Source organism: Zonotrichia leucophrys, chromosome 17 (genome assembly GCF_028769735.1).
Source record: "Zonotrichia leucophrys gambelii isolate GWCS_2022_RI chromosome 17, RI_Zleu_2.0, whole genome shotgun sequence".
Classification (NCBI taxonomy): Eukaryota; Metazoa; Chordata; class Aves; order Passeriformes; family Passerellidae; genus Zonotrichia; species Zonotrichia leucophrys.
The window spans coordinates 2472850-2490003 of NC_088186.1; the positions used below are offsets into that span (position 1 = coordinate 2472850).

The 17154-nt window shown below is 51.8% G+C and overlaps 1 protein-coding gene across 3 annotated transcripts in view; it reads left to right on the forward strand.

The window, feature by feature from the left end:
* The first annotated feature begins 313 nt into the window (after nt 1-313).
* The window catches only part of GPSM1 (G protein signaling modulator 1), a 66425-nt gene continuing 49584 nt past the window's right edge, over nt 314-17154 (forward strand). For 2 of the 3 annotated variants that reach the window (XM_064727368.1, XM_064727369.1), the window contains exon 1: nt 598-721. In XM_064727368.1, the coding sequence (XP_064583438.1) occupies nt 663-721 (59 nt within the window). In that variant the 5' untranslated portion in view covers nt 598-662. Of the gene's footprint in view, nt 357-597; nt 722-17154 lie in introns of those variants that run through there. The other variant, XM_064727370.1, reaches the window with a different exon arrangement.

Genomic DNA, 17154 nt, shown 5'->3' on the forward strand with positions numbered 1-17154 from the left:
GTGTCTGGGTGGAAAGAAACACTTAAGGCCCCAAGTTCCAGCAGGACACAGTTAACTGAAAGAAACTGCTGTGGGCTGGAGGGAAAATCCCTTTTCCTGGGGGATTCCTCACTACCAGAGAGAGCAGCCAGACTTTGCTGTGTGGCTGTGGCACAGCCCTGCTGACCCAGCATAGCAAACACAGCCCTGCCAGGTCCTGCCTGGTCCCAGCTGCTCATCCTGCCTGCCTGCCTCCAGGTGCAGACACTTTCGAAGACAAAAGGGCTGTGGCCAAGCCAAGCCCGAGACTCATTGGGGCTTTGCAGAGCTGCAGCTGGGCAGGAAGCAGCGATGCTGCTCCCGGTGATAACGCGCAGGTGAGGTGCTCGGGGCCGCTCCCAGGTGAGCGCCGAGGCACTGCCGGGGATGTCCCCATCGGGATGTCCCCAGGGGTGTCCCGGGGGCACACGGGGGCTCTGCCAGCCCGGGGGATGCCGTGCCCGGGGCTGCGCTCCCCGTCCCGCGGCGGGACCCGGCGTGCCGGGCGGGCGGCAGGAGGGAGGGAGGCAGGCCGGGTGACATCAGCCGGAGGAGGGGCCTGCCCGCGAGTTTCTTTGCTCGGCGCATCACTTCCCGGCGCTGCCATACTCCGCTGCCCGCTCCCCGCCGCGGGGCCGGCGCCCATGGCGAGCCCGCCCGGCGGGGACAGCCCCGGCTCCGCCGCACGGCGCTTCCACTGCAGGTGAGCGGGGCCGGGACAGCCTGAGCGGGGACAGCCCGCTCCCCTTGGGGACACACAGCTCCTTGGGGACAGCCCGGCCCCGAGCTGCGAGCCCGCCCAGCCCCGGGGACAGCCCGCTCCTTGGGGACAGCATGGCACCACAGCCGTGCCCACCCCGAGCCCCAGGGACAGCCCGCTCCTTGGGGACACACAGCTCCTTGGGGACAGCCCGCTCCTTGAGGACAGCCCAGCCCCGGAGCGCGGCGGAGGAACGGGAGGAAGAGGAGGAGGAGGAGGGAGCGCTCCCGCAGCGGAGCCCGGAGCTGTTGCACGGGCGGGGATGGAGCCGGGAAGGACGCGGCGCTCCCTCCCTCCCTCGGTGGGGCAGCCCCAGGGGGATCCGTGGCACTGCCCTGCCAAGGGGGAGAGCGGCTGCTCGGCTGGGCAGGGAGATGCTCGGAGCTCCCCGGTGCTGGGCATTGGCATGGGAGGCTCCTGATGGCACTGCAGAGACTTGGGAGTCTCAGCTTTAGGACTGGGCGCTACAGAAATTTACACAGGGCTGGGGAAGAAAAATAGCTCCAGGCTGTTTGGCGTTCGTGGCGAGGCTCGTTCTCTTCATTTAGATCTAAAGTGGAAAACGCTAAACCCAAAGAAGACTAAATGAGTGACTTTGAGGCCTTACAGCGTTGTTCACGCTGTTCACCATGGTGTTTTATTTCTCCTCTAGCTGTCTGAAGTGGAGGTGATGCAGTGCCTGGACTAGAGGGCTAAAAAAGCCCAAAAATGCTTCTAGTGTATGGGATACAGCAGCTTTTCACCAATTCTCTTTGCAGGCTCTGCAGTAATTAGCACAGCAGCTAGTGGGTTGTGTGCTTTAATGAGTGTTGGTTCATTAGGGTGGGCAGCAGGTGTTTCTTGGTTATGTTGTGTTGTAGAGCAACTCCAGGGAAAAGGAGGCAGCAGAGTTAATATCATTGCTCTGCCTGCTCTGGGCGAGCTAGAGCTGGGGAGAAACCTGATGGATTTTAACCAGACTTGGGCTGCTTCTTTCTCTTTTTCATGGAAACTTTTTGGGGTGTGGATTTTGGTCGCTTTTGCAAAGGAAATTTTAGTGGGAGACTGCTTATCACAAATGTGTGCCTGCACACGAGCTCTGCTCCCAGCTGCTGGGGAAGAGAAATGGGAAGCGTTTTCCTGTGGCTTATCTGGGTGGCTCTGGCAGGGCATGTGGTTTTACAAGTCTCTGCTGTGCCTTTTAGGCCTTGAAAGCAAGCGCTGGCGGAGCCTCTGTTCCTACTGCTCTGTAAAATAAGTGGTAACTTAGTTTCTTCCTTAATTTCACTTTATTGCAGTGCAGAAACTTGAGGCTGAACTCAGTGGCTCTGTCTGGTGTGATGGGTGGAACCTCTGGTGACTGGGACTAAAAATCCAGTAATTTGTACTACAATCTTAATTACAGTATGTGGGGTTTTCTTTTTTCTGGGAGCATTGAGGTGTAAGAACTGCAGAAGGTACCTGTGCAGGCAGGAGAGCTGGGGAAGGCATTTTCCTTCTAGGAAACAGGGTGAGGTGGGGTGAAACATGCCAAAAATGAAAGTGTTTATTCATTTTATGACATCCTTTAGTGGTTCCCTAAATTCAACCCCTCCTAAAAAAAGGCATGTGCTCTGTTGTGCTGACAGCAAATAATCCGGGTGCTGACTGGGCCAAACATCTCTATTTACAGAGACTGCAGTCAAAACTTTTGCTACAGCAGTCGTGCACCACAACCCAGAGTGCTTCTGCCCCTCTGTCTGCATTTGCTCACCTTTCTGATGCCATTTGCTACACAGAGCTGTGGAGTTTCTGGCAGGACTTGTTGGAAGTCCAGGGCTGTGGAAGTTGTGGATCTGTGGGGTCACTGCTGGGGTTTGTTGGCATTGTCCAGTTCTGAGATTGTGCCCCTCAAATTTGAGCTGGCCAAGTTCTGTGTGAGCCTGAGTTAGTGCTTTACCTTCCATGGGGTTTTGGGCTGGTATTAATTCAAGTGCCTTAATTCAGCTGTGTGTAACCTCTGAGGACTTGTTGGGCAGAATAGGGTTTGTAGGAGCTGTGAAACACCTGCTGGTGCTCCACTGCTGCAGGTGCTCCAACCTGCCCTCTGTGCTGGCTGGCTGATTTGGAAGGTGTAGGAAGCACCAAATCCATCAATGGCTCCTCTGGACTGTGGACAGTGACAAGCTCATGCTGGGGACACGTCCACCATTGCCCAGAGAGTTCTCCTGGATTTTTAAAAAGCCACTCTGGAGATTTCTGGGTGTGGGAGGGAGACATGGACTTGTCCTGGGGAAACCCTCCCTGTCCTGCACTGACATCATGGAGATGTTATTGATCCCACACAGAAAGAACATTGATCAAGCTGCAGTCACTCCAGAAATGCATTAATCTGCCCTGAGAACTCAGATACAAGCACACCTTCCCCTTCCCTTGCTCTCTGCTCTCCTGCAGTCTCTGTTTTCCAAAGCACTCCTGGCTTTTGTGATGTTTACAAACTTTCCTTGATTGTGTCACAAACAGTCCCCATCTCACTCATTAGTGTCACCAGGGTGAGGACCTGACCTGAATGTGCATCGGGCAATTAGAGAGTGCTCTGAGCGCCACAGAGCTCGGGGAGAGGAGGCTCCTTCCTCCTCTTCTGATGGCAAAAATGGCATGCAGAAATTGCTGGCCTTCTGACATGGGGGGCAGGGAGAGAGGGCACAACTCAGCCTGGTGGTTGAGGCAGAGAAAACTGGGGTTTGCAAAGCAAACTGGGGAGAAAATCCTCTTCTGAGGTGGGTTTGTTCTTTGTTTTGTGTGTAAGGGATAACAATGCCATGAAATACTTGGTATTTTCCCCAGTTCTTGTAAAATAAACTCACCCAGTGTTTGAATTTGGACTTTATACAAGGCTAACAGCTATTTTCTTTCCAAGAGGTGGTATTTAATTGTGTCTACCTGAGGTGAAAATTAGCACCAGCAGCAGTGCTGGGTTTGGCAAAGTGCAATCAGCTTCCTCTGTGGGATTGGGGAAGGGCTCAGGTGCACTACCAGAAAACTGGGAATGGCCATTTGGTCTCTGTTTACTCTGTAGATTAAACTTGAAATTGCTTATTACATTTCTGAGGTTCGGAAAGATTCTGATTTTTCTTCTGTTGGCAGTCTCCACCAGGCCAGAAGGATGTGTAAAACAGGACAAACATCTCTAAAATAGCTGTGCTGCATAATAGCTGGCCTGGGCAAAAATTACATGATAGCTTAGCAGGCAGTGTTGCTTTGTATATTGTCTTGATGTCTGAACTTCAGTGTACTTCAGCCTGATGAGGAGCAGGCAGATTTGTGTGCATCACAGGGAGAGGATCTGTGGCACCTGGACTGGGCTTTGCAGGTTTCCCAGTTTGGTGTCCTTTGATTCTGTTTTGATGTCTGAGCTTTCGGTTGTACTTTCAGCCCTGGTGAGTCTGTGGACATCCCAAAGGGGAGCCAGGCAGGACACTGAGTGTGCACTCAGCAGGGAGAGGGATCCTGCTGGGCACACCTGGGACTGGTGCTTTGCAGGTTTCCCCAGGATTTTGGGTGTCCTTTTTGGTTTTTCTGTGTTTCACCTGGTGGGATATGGGGAGAGCAGCTCTGCCCCTGCTCTCCCATGGGGCAGGGCTGTGCACAGAGGGATCCTGCTTTGCCTCTGCCCTGTAGGTGCTGCTGCCACACAAACACTTCTTGTCCTCAGGGTGTTGCTTGGGCTGTGTGCACATTAAATGGAGCTGAGCTGATGCTCTGCCCTCTCCTGTGCTGCCTTGCATTTCACTGAGCCAGGTGCTGCTTGTTGTGCCTCTCCTGGGTGGCAGCAGTCCCTCTGGGTGCTTTGTCCCCAAATCCTGTGCCCTGTATGGGATGTTTGTGCCAGGCACACCAGAAAGAGAATGTTGTGCCTTGGCCACGTGTTTGTGCTTATTGCAAGTTTGCCTCTGAGTCAGCTGAAGTCAGATCAGTTTGTGACTGGGCTGTGGCCTGAGGACACCCCTCACAGCCAGTTTTCTGTGAGATAAATGTTAATAATCACACCAGGGCTGGGTCTGAAGCAGCTGTGACCCTTCCCACCTGGAATGTTGGCTGTGGGGCAGGAGGGAGCTGTGCTGCCCAGAGCTCCATGCCTTGGCTGCCTTTGCATTGGTCACTGGCTGCTTCTCTCCTGGGAAGGAGCTCATGGCCAGCAGGAGAGGAGGGACACTGCAAAGAGTTCCTGTAAGCAGGAGGTTGGTGCTGGATCATGGTGACTGATGCAGCAGTTTTGTTCACTCCATGAGAGCTGGGTCCTGTTCTGGCTCCAGGTCCTGTCAGAGCTCTGATTCCACAGCTTATGGCACAGGAAAATCCTGTGTGTGATTAATTCCTGTTTTCCTGGAGGATGTGGCCAATTAGGGATCTGCTGCCCCTTATTTTCAAAGTTAGGGGAAGCAGTGCCTGTTACACCAAAGGATGAAAACGTGTTATGAAAGCTGAGAAATTGATTTGTTATAGAAGAGTGATTTTTAAAATCCTTTTTGGCTCTTCCTCTCTTGATCCAAATGCAGCTGGACCATGGTGATTGAGGACAGGAACAGGCTGCACAGCTCCCTTGGCATTCCCCTCCTCCAGCTCAGGGATGAGTGTCCCAGACATTGAGTTTTTCCTGATCTATTACATAAATCACAGGGGAAAGCCTTGCCTTGGTGGTGCCTTGAGGATGAGCAAAGCCATAGCCAGAAGCAGAAAGGCTTAAAATTGGAAATGCTGGTAAAAGTCTGGGGAATGAACTTCTCACTGATCCAGGCCTCAGGCTTGGAGGGAGCATCTGTGGGAGGCAGATAGGAGAGGATGTTTTAGGGGCTGGCAGTGATAGAATGGCTTGGTTTGCTGAAGGAAGTTCATTGGGGTGGAAGATCAGACCTGTGGAGTGTGTGTGTGTTCCTGTTGAAGCAGGAGGGCTCAGGTGGGCTCTCAGGGGTGACATTCCCACCTCTGCTTCTCTGTGCTTGGAGCTGGGGTGGGACAGGGGTCCCTGCAGGACCCCCCTGCTGCCCCCTGCCCTCAGCCTGCCCTGTGTCCTGATCCAGGCACTTCAGATGTGGCTCCCTTCACCTGTGCTGCTTTAGCACCTCCCCAGGACACAGCTCTGTCACTGCTCTGAGCTCCCCACAGAGCAGGTGCTGCTGTCTCAGCCCCATCTCCCCAGCTCTCATGCTCCTGTTTGCCCCTCTGTGCTCTCCTGCCTCCTCTCCAGCAGATCAGACTTTGGTGCTGGGGAGCACAAACTGCATTTCTCTTGTGGTATGTGGATTTCTTGCTGTCTCATGATTTTGCACTCGAGGTGGTGTCCAGACTTGCTTGAAGAACAGGTTTGAACTCTGTCAGGTCTTACCCACTGCAAGAAGCCACAAGCAGCAAGTTTCTGAAATGGAGAGAGGGATTTTATTTAACTCTTGATGCTCTTCTGCTTGAAGAGCAATTTTCTCTCCAAATTGCTCTCATTGTATCTGGTGCTGTGTCCCATCCTCCCATCCCATGTCCTGCTCTCTGTGCCCCTTTGATCAGCCAGCCCAGCTTCCAGAATTCCACTTCCCTCTTACAAAATCCTTTGCCAACCAAAGCCATGAAACCCAAATTCCTGCTGGTCTGGGCACACAGGCTGAGTGTCCCAACCACAAAATGAATTCTGGGCCTGGGTTATTTATATTGTCAGTGGGAAAGCTTTTCATTGACTGGGCTGCTCCCTCCCTAAAGATACTTTTAATTAAATGTTATTTGACAGATCTGACTTTCTAATTGGCTTAGGTTTAACTGGTATAAATGGGATTTTTTTCCCACTGAAAGCTGAAGGAAGCAGGAATCATTTTGTTGGAAGGCTCTTTGCATTCAGAGTCACGTCCATCTGTTGTTTAATGTAATAAGCTAATAGAATGGAAAAAAAAAAATCCAAAAATCCCCCCACAACCAGAAAGTCAACATCCCTGCCAGTGCCTGGTGAGGAGAGGGTGAAAGGGACACGGCTGCCTCAGCTTTGGAGCTCTCTAAACAATGCCCAGCAATGTTATGCAACTGCCTAGGGAAGGAAGTGAAAAATTATCATTACAGTGCAGTTTCAAGGGCAATATTAAATGAGCAATTTGCAGCACAGCTCTGTACTTAAGTCACTTAACTCACTTCTCCTGAGATAAAATTAACAGGGCTGGTTGAGGACAATAGCCATGACCTCTGTTCTCTTAGGAGAAGAGCAGAGACAGGATCTGTTTAGAACTGAATCTGTTTAGAAGTGAATCTGAGGCATGGGGCTGAGAGCCTTCAGAGTGGACAGCCAAACCCAAACCAATGTCATGGCCTGAGGGATCCCTGTCCCACTGGAGCCTGGGAAAAGGGAACAAGCATCTGCTGAAGCACCTCACTGATAGCTGCTCCTATTTCAGTGGAAGGGATAAGAACACCTTCTGCAAGGCCCTGGACACCGGAACAGCAGCAAACCCCTGAATTGATGATTTGGCAAGCAGTGCTGCTGTCTGTTCAGGACCTTCAGGGCAGGAGTAAATAGCTTAAAAATCTATTCCCAGTTTGCTTTCAGCGAGAGGATTTTGCCTGAGGATGGCAGGCACTGGAACCACAGGTGTTTCCTTTCTGACTCTGAGATTAAACAGGATCCATCCAAAGAAGCTTCACCTTCTGCTCTGAACCATAGCTCTGTGCAGCTGCTACCCCTGGAGGGATTTTTGGAAGAGGAATATTGGATTGTCTTGGCTCCCCTCAAGCTTTTCTGTTACCCTTTGCTCTTCCACCCTCTGGAGCAGCCAGAGGGGCTCCTCACTGGGAGTTGGGGGCTAATGCAAGAGAAAGGCCAAGAAAAAGGACTTAAATGGGGAAAACACTAATAACACAGCTCACTGTAAGAGCTGCTTCATGCTCCACCTGGGAGCAGATGTTTTGTCTTGGAAGCTGCTTTTAAAAATGCATGGGCAGGGCTGGGAGCTGTCAGCTCTGTCTGCAGCTGGCTCTGAGCTGCACAGGGTGGCTGCTGGGGGCTGCTCTGAGCACCCAGGGGCTCACAGGGCTCCCCTCCTGCCCTGGGCACCCTGCCCTGCTCCCCTCACACCTCCTGCATCCAGGGAGCAGAGCTGGCTCCTGAGAATGGGAGCCCTTCCCTGCGTGCTGTGGCTGCAGGTCCAGCTGCTGATCTGTGATTGGATTTGGGGCAGATTTCCTGATCTGCAGCCTCTCCCTGGCAGGATTGGCTTCTCTTACAGGATTGCAGCAGAGGAGATCAGCTTTGCCATAGGACAGCACAAATAATCAATAGTTGTGCTGAGTTCCCCCGGGGAAGCCCTACCCCACTGCTGGGACAGGGGGCCCTGTGTGTGGTGGAGTTTCTGCATTCCTTGATGAACAGAGCTGCACAAATGTGCATTTCCAGGTAGAACAGAGGGGTTTGCTGCCTTCCCAGCTCTGTTTCCAGGGCTTTGCTGACACTCCTGTGGTTTTGCAGAGCCCTGGGCTGTGTTTGCTCTGGGGGTGTCACAGCAGGTGCCATTGAGTGTTCACCTGTACCTGCTGGTACCTCCTTGGGCACTTTGGTGTGAATTGCTGCAATTTCCTGTGCTCTGGAGCAGCTTCAGCCCAAATTAGTTGTGGGAGAAGTTTCTTGGGTGATGCACGCTGCAGAGTTGAGGTGGCTCTTTGTGCACTCCATCTGGAATATCCGTTCGTGCCTGAGGAGAGCTGGGAAATGCTGATGAATACTCATCTCTCTGGGGCTATTTGTTAATTACTGTTATTCATGGTTTGTGTGATGGTGCTGAGTGGATCCTGGCAGGGTTGCATCCTTTCCAGGGCTCCAGAGTGCATGGTAAACACCAGTGTTGTATTGCAGCTTTTCTGGGAAATATTGTTCCTGTTTTCAAGGGTGGGAGATTGTACAGCCATCAGGGTGAAAGGGAACAGAGGTGGTAAAACTGGGAGCTGGATGTCCTGACTCCCACTCCTTTCCTTCAGCACTTCCTTGCCCACGTCAGAGTGAGGGTAATTGTGCTAATTGTGAATTGGAGACCTTGGCTTTGTCCTTCACTGAGCCCTGCTGGGCACTGCAGCGCTGGTGTCGCACGGAATCACAGTGGCTCTGCTGTTCTAGCAGGGAGCAGAAAGTTGTTTAGGAGGAAGTTACCAGTGAATTAAATGCCTGTTTACAAGGTGTCCCTGGTAAAGGGAACACTGCAGACCACAGGAGGAGCAGCCTGGGTGGCCCTGGGCTCTGATCACTGAGAAGAGCCCAGAGCCAGGGCTGGAAGGAAGCACAGCAGCCCTGAGTGCTCAGGCACCTGTGAGTCCATAAATTCCCTGTCTCAGGCTTTGAGAAAAGAGCAGTTAATTTAAAAAGGAGAGAGGGACACAGAGCAATGTTCCCTGTCAGAAAATCCTGCAAGTTCTATTGTGGGAATTAGTGGAGCTGCCCTGCCTTGGGGGTGGCTGTCTTTTGGGGTATGGTGAGAGATGGAGGGGGAGAAGCACACATCTGCAGTTCCAGTTGTGCAGGAGGGATTTGGGATGGGCAGGGGCTGCAGGGTTTTGAGGAGGGTCCTGTCCTTGCTGTCCTTGTGCACTCACCATATCCCAGCTGGTGCTGCAGCAGCAACAGCCCCTTTTTTTAGCAGCTGTCTGCAGAGATTTGTATGGAGGAAATGCTCTGGGGATTGGATCTTGCTGCAAAACACAGAGGCCATCAGATTGAGCTTGTTTATCAGCCAAGCCTGCTGCAGCATGAAGGCAGGAATACAAACCACCAGCGACCAGCACATGGAAACACTGAGCTTCCTAAGGCACTGGTGCTTCTCTTTTCCCCCTGACAAACAAGCCCTTGTGATTTCCAGCTTGGGGAGCCCATGGGCCAACATCTCATAGTGCTTCAGTGGAGACTTACACCCATAAAAGCAGCTGAATGTCCTGGAACTGTGATCCTCCACGTGCACCTCCAGGCATTTCCTGGCCTCTGAGTTCAGCTGAGTCTCTGAGCTCCTGCATGGGTCTAAATAATAAAACATATGAGTTCACTGCCATGTGCCCAGAATTTTAAGGCTGCAGCCCTTGGCCAGCTCTGGTATGAATTGCTTCCATCAGGGCAGTAATCCAGGAAACCCCGAGCACGAACTGCTTGGCTGATGGAAGTCTGTGGTTTGGTGCCTTCCTGGGTAAAGCAGGGGAGAAAGGAAAGCTGCTGTTTTCTGTCTGTTCATGCCTCTGGTGCGTGTGCCCTGCTGGGAGGGCAGGCAGGGGCAGCTCCAGCAGGTCCCACAGGCTCTGAGGAGATGCTGGTCCCCAGGGAGCTCCTGCAGCACTCTCAGGTGTCTGGGGAGTTAATAACGAAATGACTGAAAATACCCACATTTTCCTCTGCTGTTCTGAAGAAAAGAAAAACTCACTCTGCTAGGTGTTCTCTTCAATCAAACCATCCTTTGGCAGCAGTGCTTTTGGCAGAAGGCTGTCACCAGCTGTGCCAGTGAGTGACCACTCTGCAGAGGGGACCAGCAGCACATCTGTCACGTAAGGATGAGGAGTGAGCAGAGACAAATGTTGTGTTGTGTTCCCTGTGCGAGCAAAGTGATTCTCCTGTGGTGGTGGCAATCCCTTCCTGAATGGCCCTGGGGGACTCAGGGATTCCCCTCAGGTTTTCTGGGGGCTCTGTGGAGCTCCAAGCCCAGAGGGCAGAGCTGAGGTGCCCAGGGCAGCTGTGTGAGCAGCACCTCGGGAGGGGAAGGGAAGGCAGGAGATGCTGTGCAGCCCTGGCTGCAGACAGAACTGAGTCATTTGTCGAGGCTGACACCCTCAGAGCTGCTTGCCTGAGGCTGGCATGGCTCAGGCAGGAGAGTGAGGATGCAGCCATCCAGATACACACAGAGGAGAGAAAAGTAACAGCTCCCAACATGTGACCGCAATGGAAGTGGAAAAAAAACCCATCCCCAATTAAAGCCATGTGTGTTGGTGGATGGAACTGCTCCTGGAGGCTTGGTGGAGGCTGTTTGTGCAGCACAAATGCAGCAGCTCAGGAATGCCCTGGATCAGAACAGGCAGAATCCTCCAGCACATGAAATCCCTGTGGAAACAGAGCAGCCCCCCCAGCCCACCACCCTCAGGGGTTAAGGTAAGAGCTGCCTTGTCAGCTGTCTCCTCCTCCCTGTCCCTGCTCCTGAGGCACATTTTCCATGCAGCCTGGTGCTGTGCCATGTGTTTTTTTCACTGCTGGATGATGATGATGTCTCCGTGCTGGAGCAGAGATTTTCTTTTTCTGCAGACATGCATAATTCAGTTGTCAGAATAAATGGGCTCCCTGGATTTGGGCATGTGTGCGAGGCTGATGCTGGATCCTCCCTTCTCTCACCAGTGTGAGGCAGGAGGGGAGCAGGGAATTCTCCCAGAGCTCCAGAGCAGCAGCCTGTGGTCTGTAAACTCATTGCAGTACCTGTGAGATTGCAAGAAGGATCTAAATTAAACCCAAAACAGGCCTGTGGAGAGGAGCATCTTGCTGGATTTGGGAAGACTTTTCAAGAAACATGATGTTGGTACAAACCCCTCCTGTGGAAGAGCAGGACCAGAGCCCACTTCACACATAGAGGATGTGATCTACATTGCAAACTCTTCTCAAAATATGTGTTTGCTGCTGTTTACACCTGAGATTGAACTGTGGCACAGTGTCAGAGCCAGGCTGATGTGGTGTGTGGGGAGCAGCAGGAGCTGCCTCCCTGTGCTTGATCTGCACAGAAGCATTTCCAGGGTAGATGTTTTCCATGCTGGGGCAGAAGTGCTGAAAATCTGGGGGGATGTGGTGGAGAACTCGGTGCCAGGGTGCTGTGGGAGCAGCTGGGAGGGTGATGGAGGGATCCTGAGAGGCAGCAGACACCCAGCACAGTGCCAGACAGCGGGGCTGCTCTCTGAGCAGGGAGGCTGAGTGGAATTCTCACCTTGTGTGGGACCATGTGCCTTTCTGGGACTCCTGCCACGCTTGGATTTGGGGGCTCCCCACCTTGTGGGATACACAGATTTTTCTACAGTGTGCTCTGAAGTACTTTGGTGCTGATCTGCTGCGTTTGGGTTTGCACTGAGGAGCTGCAGGAGCAGTTTCAGAGATGCTGGCAAGGGTTGCAGTGGACACCTGGCTGATATTTGAGCTCCTGGGGAGCCTCTTCCCTTGTTTTTCTGACAGATGTGGAATTATCTGTACAAAATCTGGAGGGATGCCTTGTGTAATAGCCAGGGGGAAGGGCAGTGTCCAGTGTGAGCTCTTGTTCTCCTGGCCTTCTAAACCCATGAGTGTCTCTGGGCTGATGCCTGACTTTTGGCACCCCTGGAATTTTCAGGGAGAGCACAACAATGCTTTGAACAGCCCTCTGAGCAGGAGACAGCTGCAGAAAAACAATGTGAAATTGGTGCAGTCTGCTGTGCTGCAGCTCTGCCAGCAGCAATCTGTCCTGGTGGCTGGCAGTGCTTCAGCCCTGGCAGGAGCTGTGCCCACATGCCCTGTGTGACCTGGCAGTGCCACCTTTGTCAGTCCCTCTGCTCTGGGCACTCAGGGCTGTCATCACTGAGGGAGGGATAGCACAGCCTCTCCCTGGCTGGATTTCACCCTCCACACAGGCTTTACCAGATGGTCATCTGAAAAAGATGTAAAAGAAGTTGCTGTGTGTTTGGATTCACTGGATTTGTCTGGTTCCTGCTGTTTGCTCTTCAGAGAGCTCTGCAGGAAGAGCAAGGGCCAGGTTTGTGCTGGCTCTGTCACTGAGGTCCCATCCAAGCCCCTTTCAGGTGCTGCAGAGCATCCTCAGCATTCTCTGGTGAGCTGGGAAGGCTCAGCCCCTCGCTGGCTCCCAGCCCAGGCTCAGGGTGTGAATTCTCTGCTGGATCCCAAAGGCTCCTCTCTCTCTCTCTTGGCCTGGAACCCTTGGCTTGGGGCTGGTGGGAGCAGATGAGACAGGAAGGGAGCAGAACCAGATTGGCTGCTGTGGAGTCGGTTGGTTGGAAAAAGCTGTGGTGTGAACTTTGCCATGGTTTCCTTTTCTGCTGCATCACAGCGAGGATCCCACGGCCGTGCCCCAGCCTGGCTGTGGGCAGCAAGGAGGCACCACGTGGGCACTGTGGGCAGCCTGCAGCTGCTGCAGGAGCTTTGGGATGGGGTGGGACATGGCACAGGCTGAGGTGGCTCCTTTGGCTGGCTGGCTTTGGCTCTAAGGCAGCCCCTGGTGTTTGTGGGGCTTGGCAGCACCTTTTCCATGCACAGTTCTTTTCCTGCTGCAGGCAGGAGCAAGTGGCAGGCTGGGAGAGGAAGGAGAAGTGGGGGCTGCAGCTGGAGGGGTTTCCAGGCAGCTTGAATGGAGAATAGACTGGGCCCTGGGAGCAAACAAGCCTTGCTTTCACTCAAGGTTGTGCAGGAGAGGAAACCTCACCCAGCCTGTGCAGCTGCCCAGAACAACTGGGACCATTGTGCTGGTGGCACTGGTGGGGCTGAGCCTGACCCTGCAGGCAGCTGGGGGAGGCTGGCATGAGCTCAGTCTGGTGCTGAGCTGCTCCCCTGCCCTGCTGGGGATCCATGGGGACCCATCCCTGGCTCAGGAGCCCCTTCTCCCATCCCAGGACACTGAGCCCCCACTGGGTGTCTGGGGCAGTTTTGGAGAGGTGATGTCTGTAAATCTCTCATTTATGGTTCTTCTGAATTTGGAAAGAGCCCCCCAGACTTGCCCGTTTTCAGTATTAAGTTTGGCCTGAATGAGCTCCTCTATACTGGTGGGTAATAGAAGCTGAATAGCATAATTAAAATAGGTAACAAATAAATTGTTTTCATTGTTTGGATGTGGATAAGGTGATCACTTAATTTTTCTAATCTATATGGTAATTGTAACATGCTGGATTCTGCAGTATGTTTGTTTAAATCACAGCATATATTTATATATTTTAGTGAGAGGTGTGTTGACCCAATTGCCAAAGTTTGTCCTGAAAAGCCTCTCAGCCTGCATGTCCTCTGCTGCTCTCTGGCTTTTGGGAGTGAAGGAAACAGCATTTCACTGCTGGTGAAACCATCCCCAGAGTGCTGTTTAATGGCACAGTGATGGATCAACCTCATTAAAGGTGCTAGTGCTGCTCAAGAAAGCAAAATACTCTTGGAAAACTCAGGAAGCTCCTTTTGTTTGATGAGCTCATTCTTCTGTGACCAAATAGAAATGTCCAAAACAGGTGCTGGTTTGCTGGTGCTCTGCAGAGCCCATTTCATGGGTCAGGAACAGCCCAAAGTGCTGGGCTTGTGTTTCTGGGGAGGAAAGAGCATCCTCAGGCATCAGCATCGTGACTCCACTTGTGTTTGGCAGGCTGGTGCTCCTGGCCTCTACATTTATTTCTGTTGTTCTCACGTGGCTGCTGGTGGTTGGGTTTATGCCCTGCTGATGAGCTGTGCAAAGAAATTGTGTTCCAAGCTCATTTCATTCTCACTCTTATTGAAAGTGAGTTCTCCTGCACAGTTCTTCAGAGAATTTGATCAGTTCATACACTTGGTGGATACATAATAATTTTTTTTTCCCATTTGGGAGTCAGAACATGTTTTAATGAATTAATTTTCAAATTGATATCTCCTTAATCATCACTTCCTCAGACCCTGCAAAGTATTTGCATCTTATAATTTAAGTGCTTTGAAACTGGCTATCAAGTGAAACTGTTAACCAGGCTGAGATGAAATTCACATTTGCACCTTAATCTCGTCTGAGCATTTTCAAGTGCTGGAAGTTAATTACATCCATGGTAGTCCTTTGATACTTGACTAATTTTGGAGCACAATGACTTAAATTTCTTCTCATTGCCTGTTAGAAATTTCACTCCTCAGCTGACACAGAAAAATTCCCTTTTTGCTCTCTGTTCTTCCTGTGGGTCCAGCTGGGTTTGTGGGCAGCATTTGGGTCATGGATTCAGGATAATTGCTGCCAGTGTATCATTCACTGACACCCCAAACCCCCCAGGTGTGGGGAAGGTTTCTGCAGGTCAGGGATCTCTTCAGCTCCTGGAGTTGGGGGCTTTTCTTTGGTTTTTTGGGCATGTGGTGAGCTGGGAGCATCCCTGGATGGATGGGAGGTGCTGCACCTCATTCACCTCATTCCCCTTGGGAAGAGGGAGGCAGAGCTCCTTTCCCTTCCCTACAGCTGACTCACAACAAGGCATCATTTTCCCCCAGAGCCTCAGCTGCCTTTTTGAAAAATGGGGTAATTGCTGCCCTCGCACCTCTGCAAAACATTTTGGAGTCCTTAGGTTGAAGTTTCTGCACCTACCGACTCAGAGACATAAAAAAGCCAAGCAAATAACTCTGAAAACAGCAAATAACTCTGAAAACAGCAAATAGCTCCCATCTGTCCCCTGCTCCCCCATGCCCAGGGATCAAAGCCACAGAGGTTGTGTAAGCAGGGGAGTGCTGGATGACTTTTGCTTTCCAGCAGGCAGTGGGGAGTTTGGATTTGGATTTCTGACAATGATGCAGCTTTTTGGAGCCATTCCCCATTGAAATGGGGTCTCATTCAGCACTGCTAATGAGAGGGTAAAGGCAGCTAAATACAGCTGTCTTCCTCAGTGGCATTTGGGATTTATTAGCAAATATGCAGTGGAATTGAATCCCTTGTAAGTACTCTGCAGCTAATGGTAGATAGCAATTAGCTGAAATGACTACTGTGGAGCACTGATGCTGCATCAGTGAGGGGACAGGAAATCTGCAGCCAGCACAGACCCAGCAGCTTCCAGAGCTCCCTGGAGTTTTTCCCCTCTGGATTTTCTGTTCTGTGCCTTTAGCAAAAGCCTGCAGTGCAAATCGCTGGGTCTGGGTAATCCCCAGAGCTCCGGCTTGAGCAAACACTTCCCCAGCAGCAGGGAGAGTGTGGATATTGTTATTTCCAGCTCAGGGGTCACTGGAAGGACTCTCTGCAGTGTTCCCAGCAGTGGGGGTGTGTGCAGTGGGAACCAGATGTGCAGGCTCTGCCCCAGATGTTTGGAACCAGCTCAGAAGTTGAGGAGGACTGGGTGCAGCATTCCTGGTTCCATCTCTGACCTTTTCCTCTCCCAGCTCAACAGGAGGTTTTGTTTCCTTCCCCTCTGCTGGGGCGAGGGGCGGGTCAGGCTGTCCCTGGGGCTCTGCTCTTTGGCCGCAGGGGAAGCAGCTCCTGTGTGCTGTTTCCAGCTTTCAGAAGTGCTTGGAGCCAGGCTCATTTCATGTGAATCTTGGTTGGTTTGTCACCCTCCGTGCCAGAAACAGGGAGTTTGAGACACAAAGCTGCTTGTCAGGAGGGGATCAGTGCTGGGGATGTGATGTGGGTGGGGAGTGAGGGGCTGTGCTGGGCAGAGCTGTATTTGGGAGAGAGATAATTGAGGATTTTCACTATTCTCCTGCCAGGTTGCTGCTGTTGGTGATGGAGAGGAGGGACTGAATGATGGATGGGTGCAGTGCTGTGGCAAGGAGATGGTATTTGAGGGGAGGAGGCTGAAATCATCTGGATTTAGGAGCAAGGAATGGGATTTTATTAAAGATTGGAGCTCATTGGGAGTAAGTGGGAGAGAGAGGCAGGTGTGGATGTGCTGGACCCTGCCTGGGGCACAGTAAACAGGGAAAACTGCCCCAAACCCTTGGGAGAGTGCCCCAGGCAGAGAGAGCAGTGCCTGAGGCTAAATGGGTATAAATTCATGTGAATAACTCAGCCTGTGCCTCAGGAGGGTCTGGAACAGCTTTCCTCAGGTAGGGAGGCAAAGGAAAATATTCAGAGCACTCCCCATGAGTGGAGGGGACACATCCCAAGGGTCTGAGGCCACCTGGCCCTGGTGGTTCAGAGCCATCAGCTCCCTCTCAGCCACGGGAGCCGTGCAGGGCTGCCAGAGGAAATTGCTGAAGGGGAATAATTCCCAGCTTGATTGACTGGCAGCACACCCTTAAAGAAAGTCATTATTTCAATGCATATTTAATTTGTTAAGGCAGCGAATATGCATTTACACTGAGCACCTGGTAAATGTGATCCTTTTTTGCTTCAGAAGAAATGTTTAATTGCCCGTCAGCAGCGCTCTGGAATTAGATTTATTTTTGTACAAAACTAATCAGATTGCAAGTAAGATGCTAAAATCTGTTGCTTCGCTAACTCAAATCAATAGAAATACTAAGGGGGATTTTTTTTTTACTACTCTTGATGGTTTTGATGGGTTTTTTTCTGCCTTACCTTCTGTCTAAAAGCCTGGAGTTCTGAACTACACGAGGTCTGATTGGGAATGAGCTCTGCAATCGCCCCCACTAACATGAATCAAATATCTATAAATACCTTTCCTTTTCCCTTCTCTCCTTTTTTGAAAGGCAGTTTCACCTTGCAGGCAGGCAGAGTTTCTCCTGCCCTGTGATATTTGCAATATTTAAGGCAGCA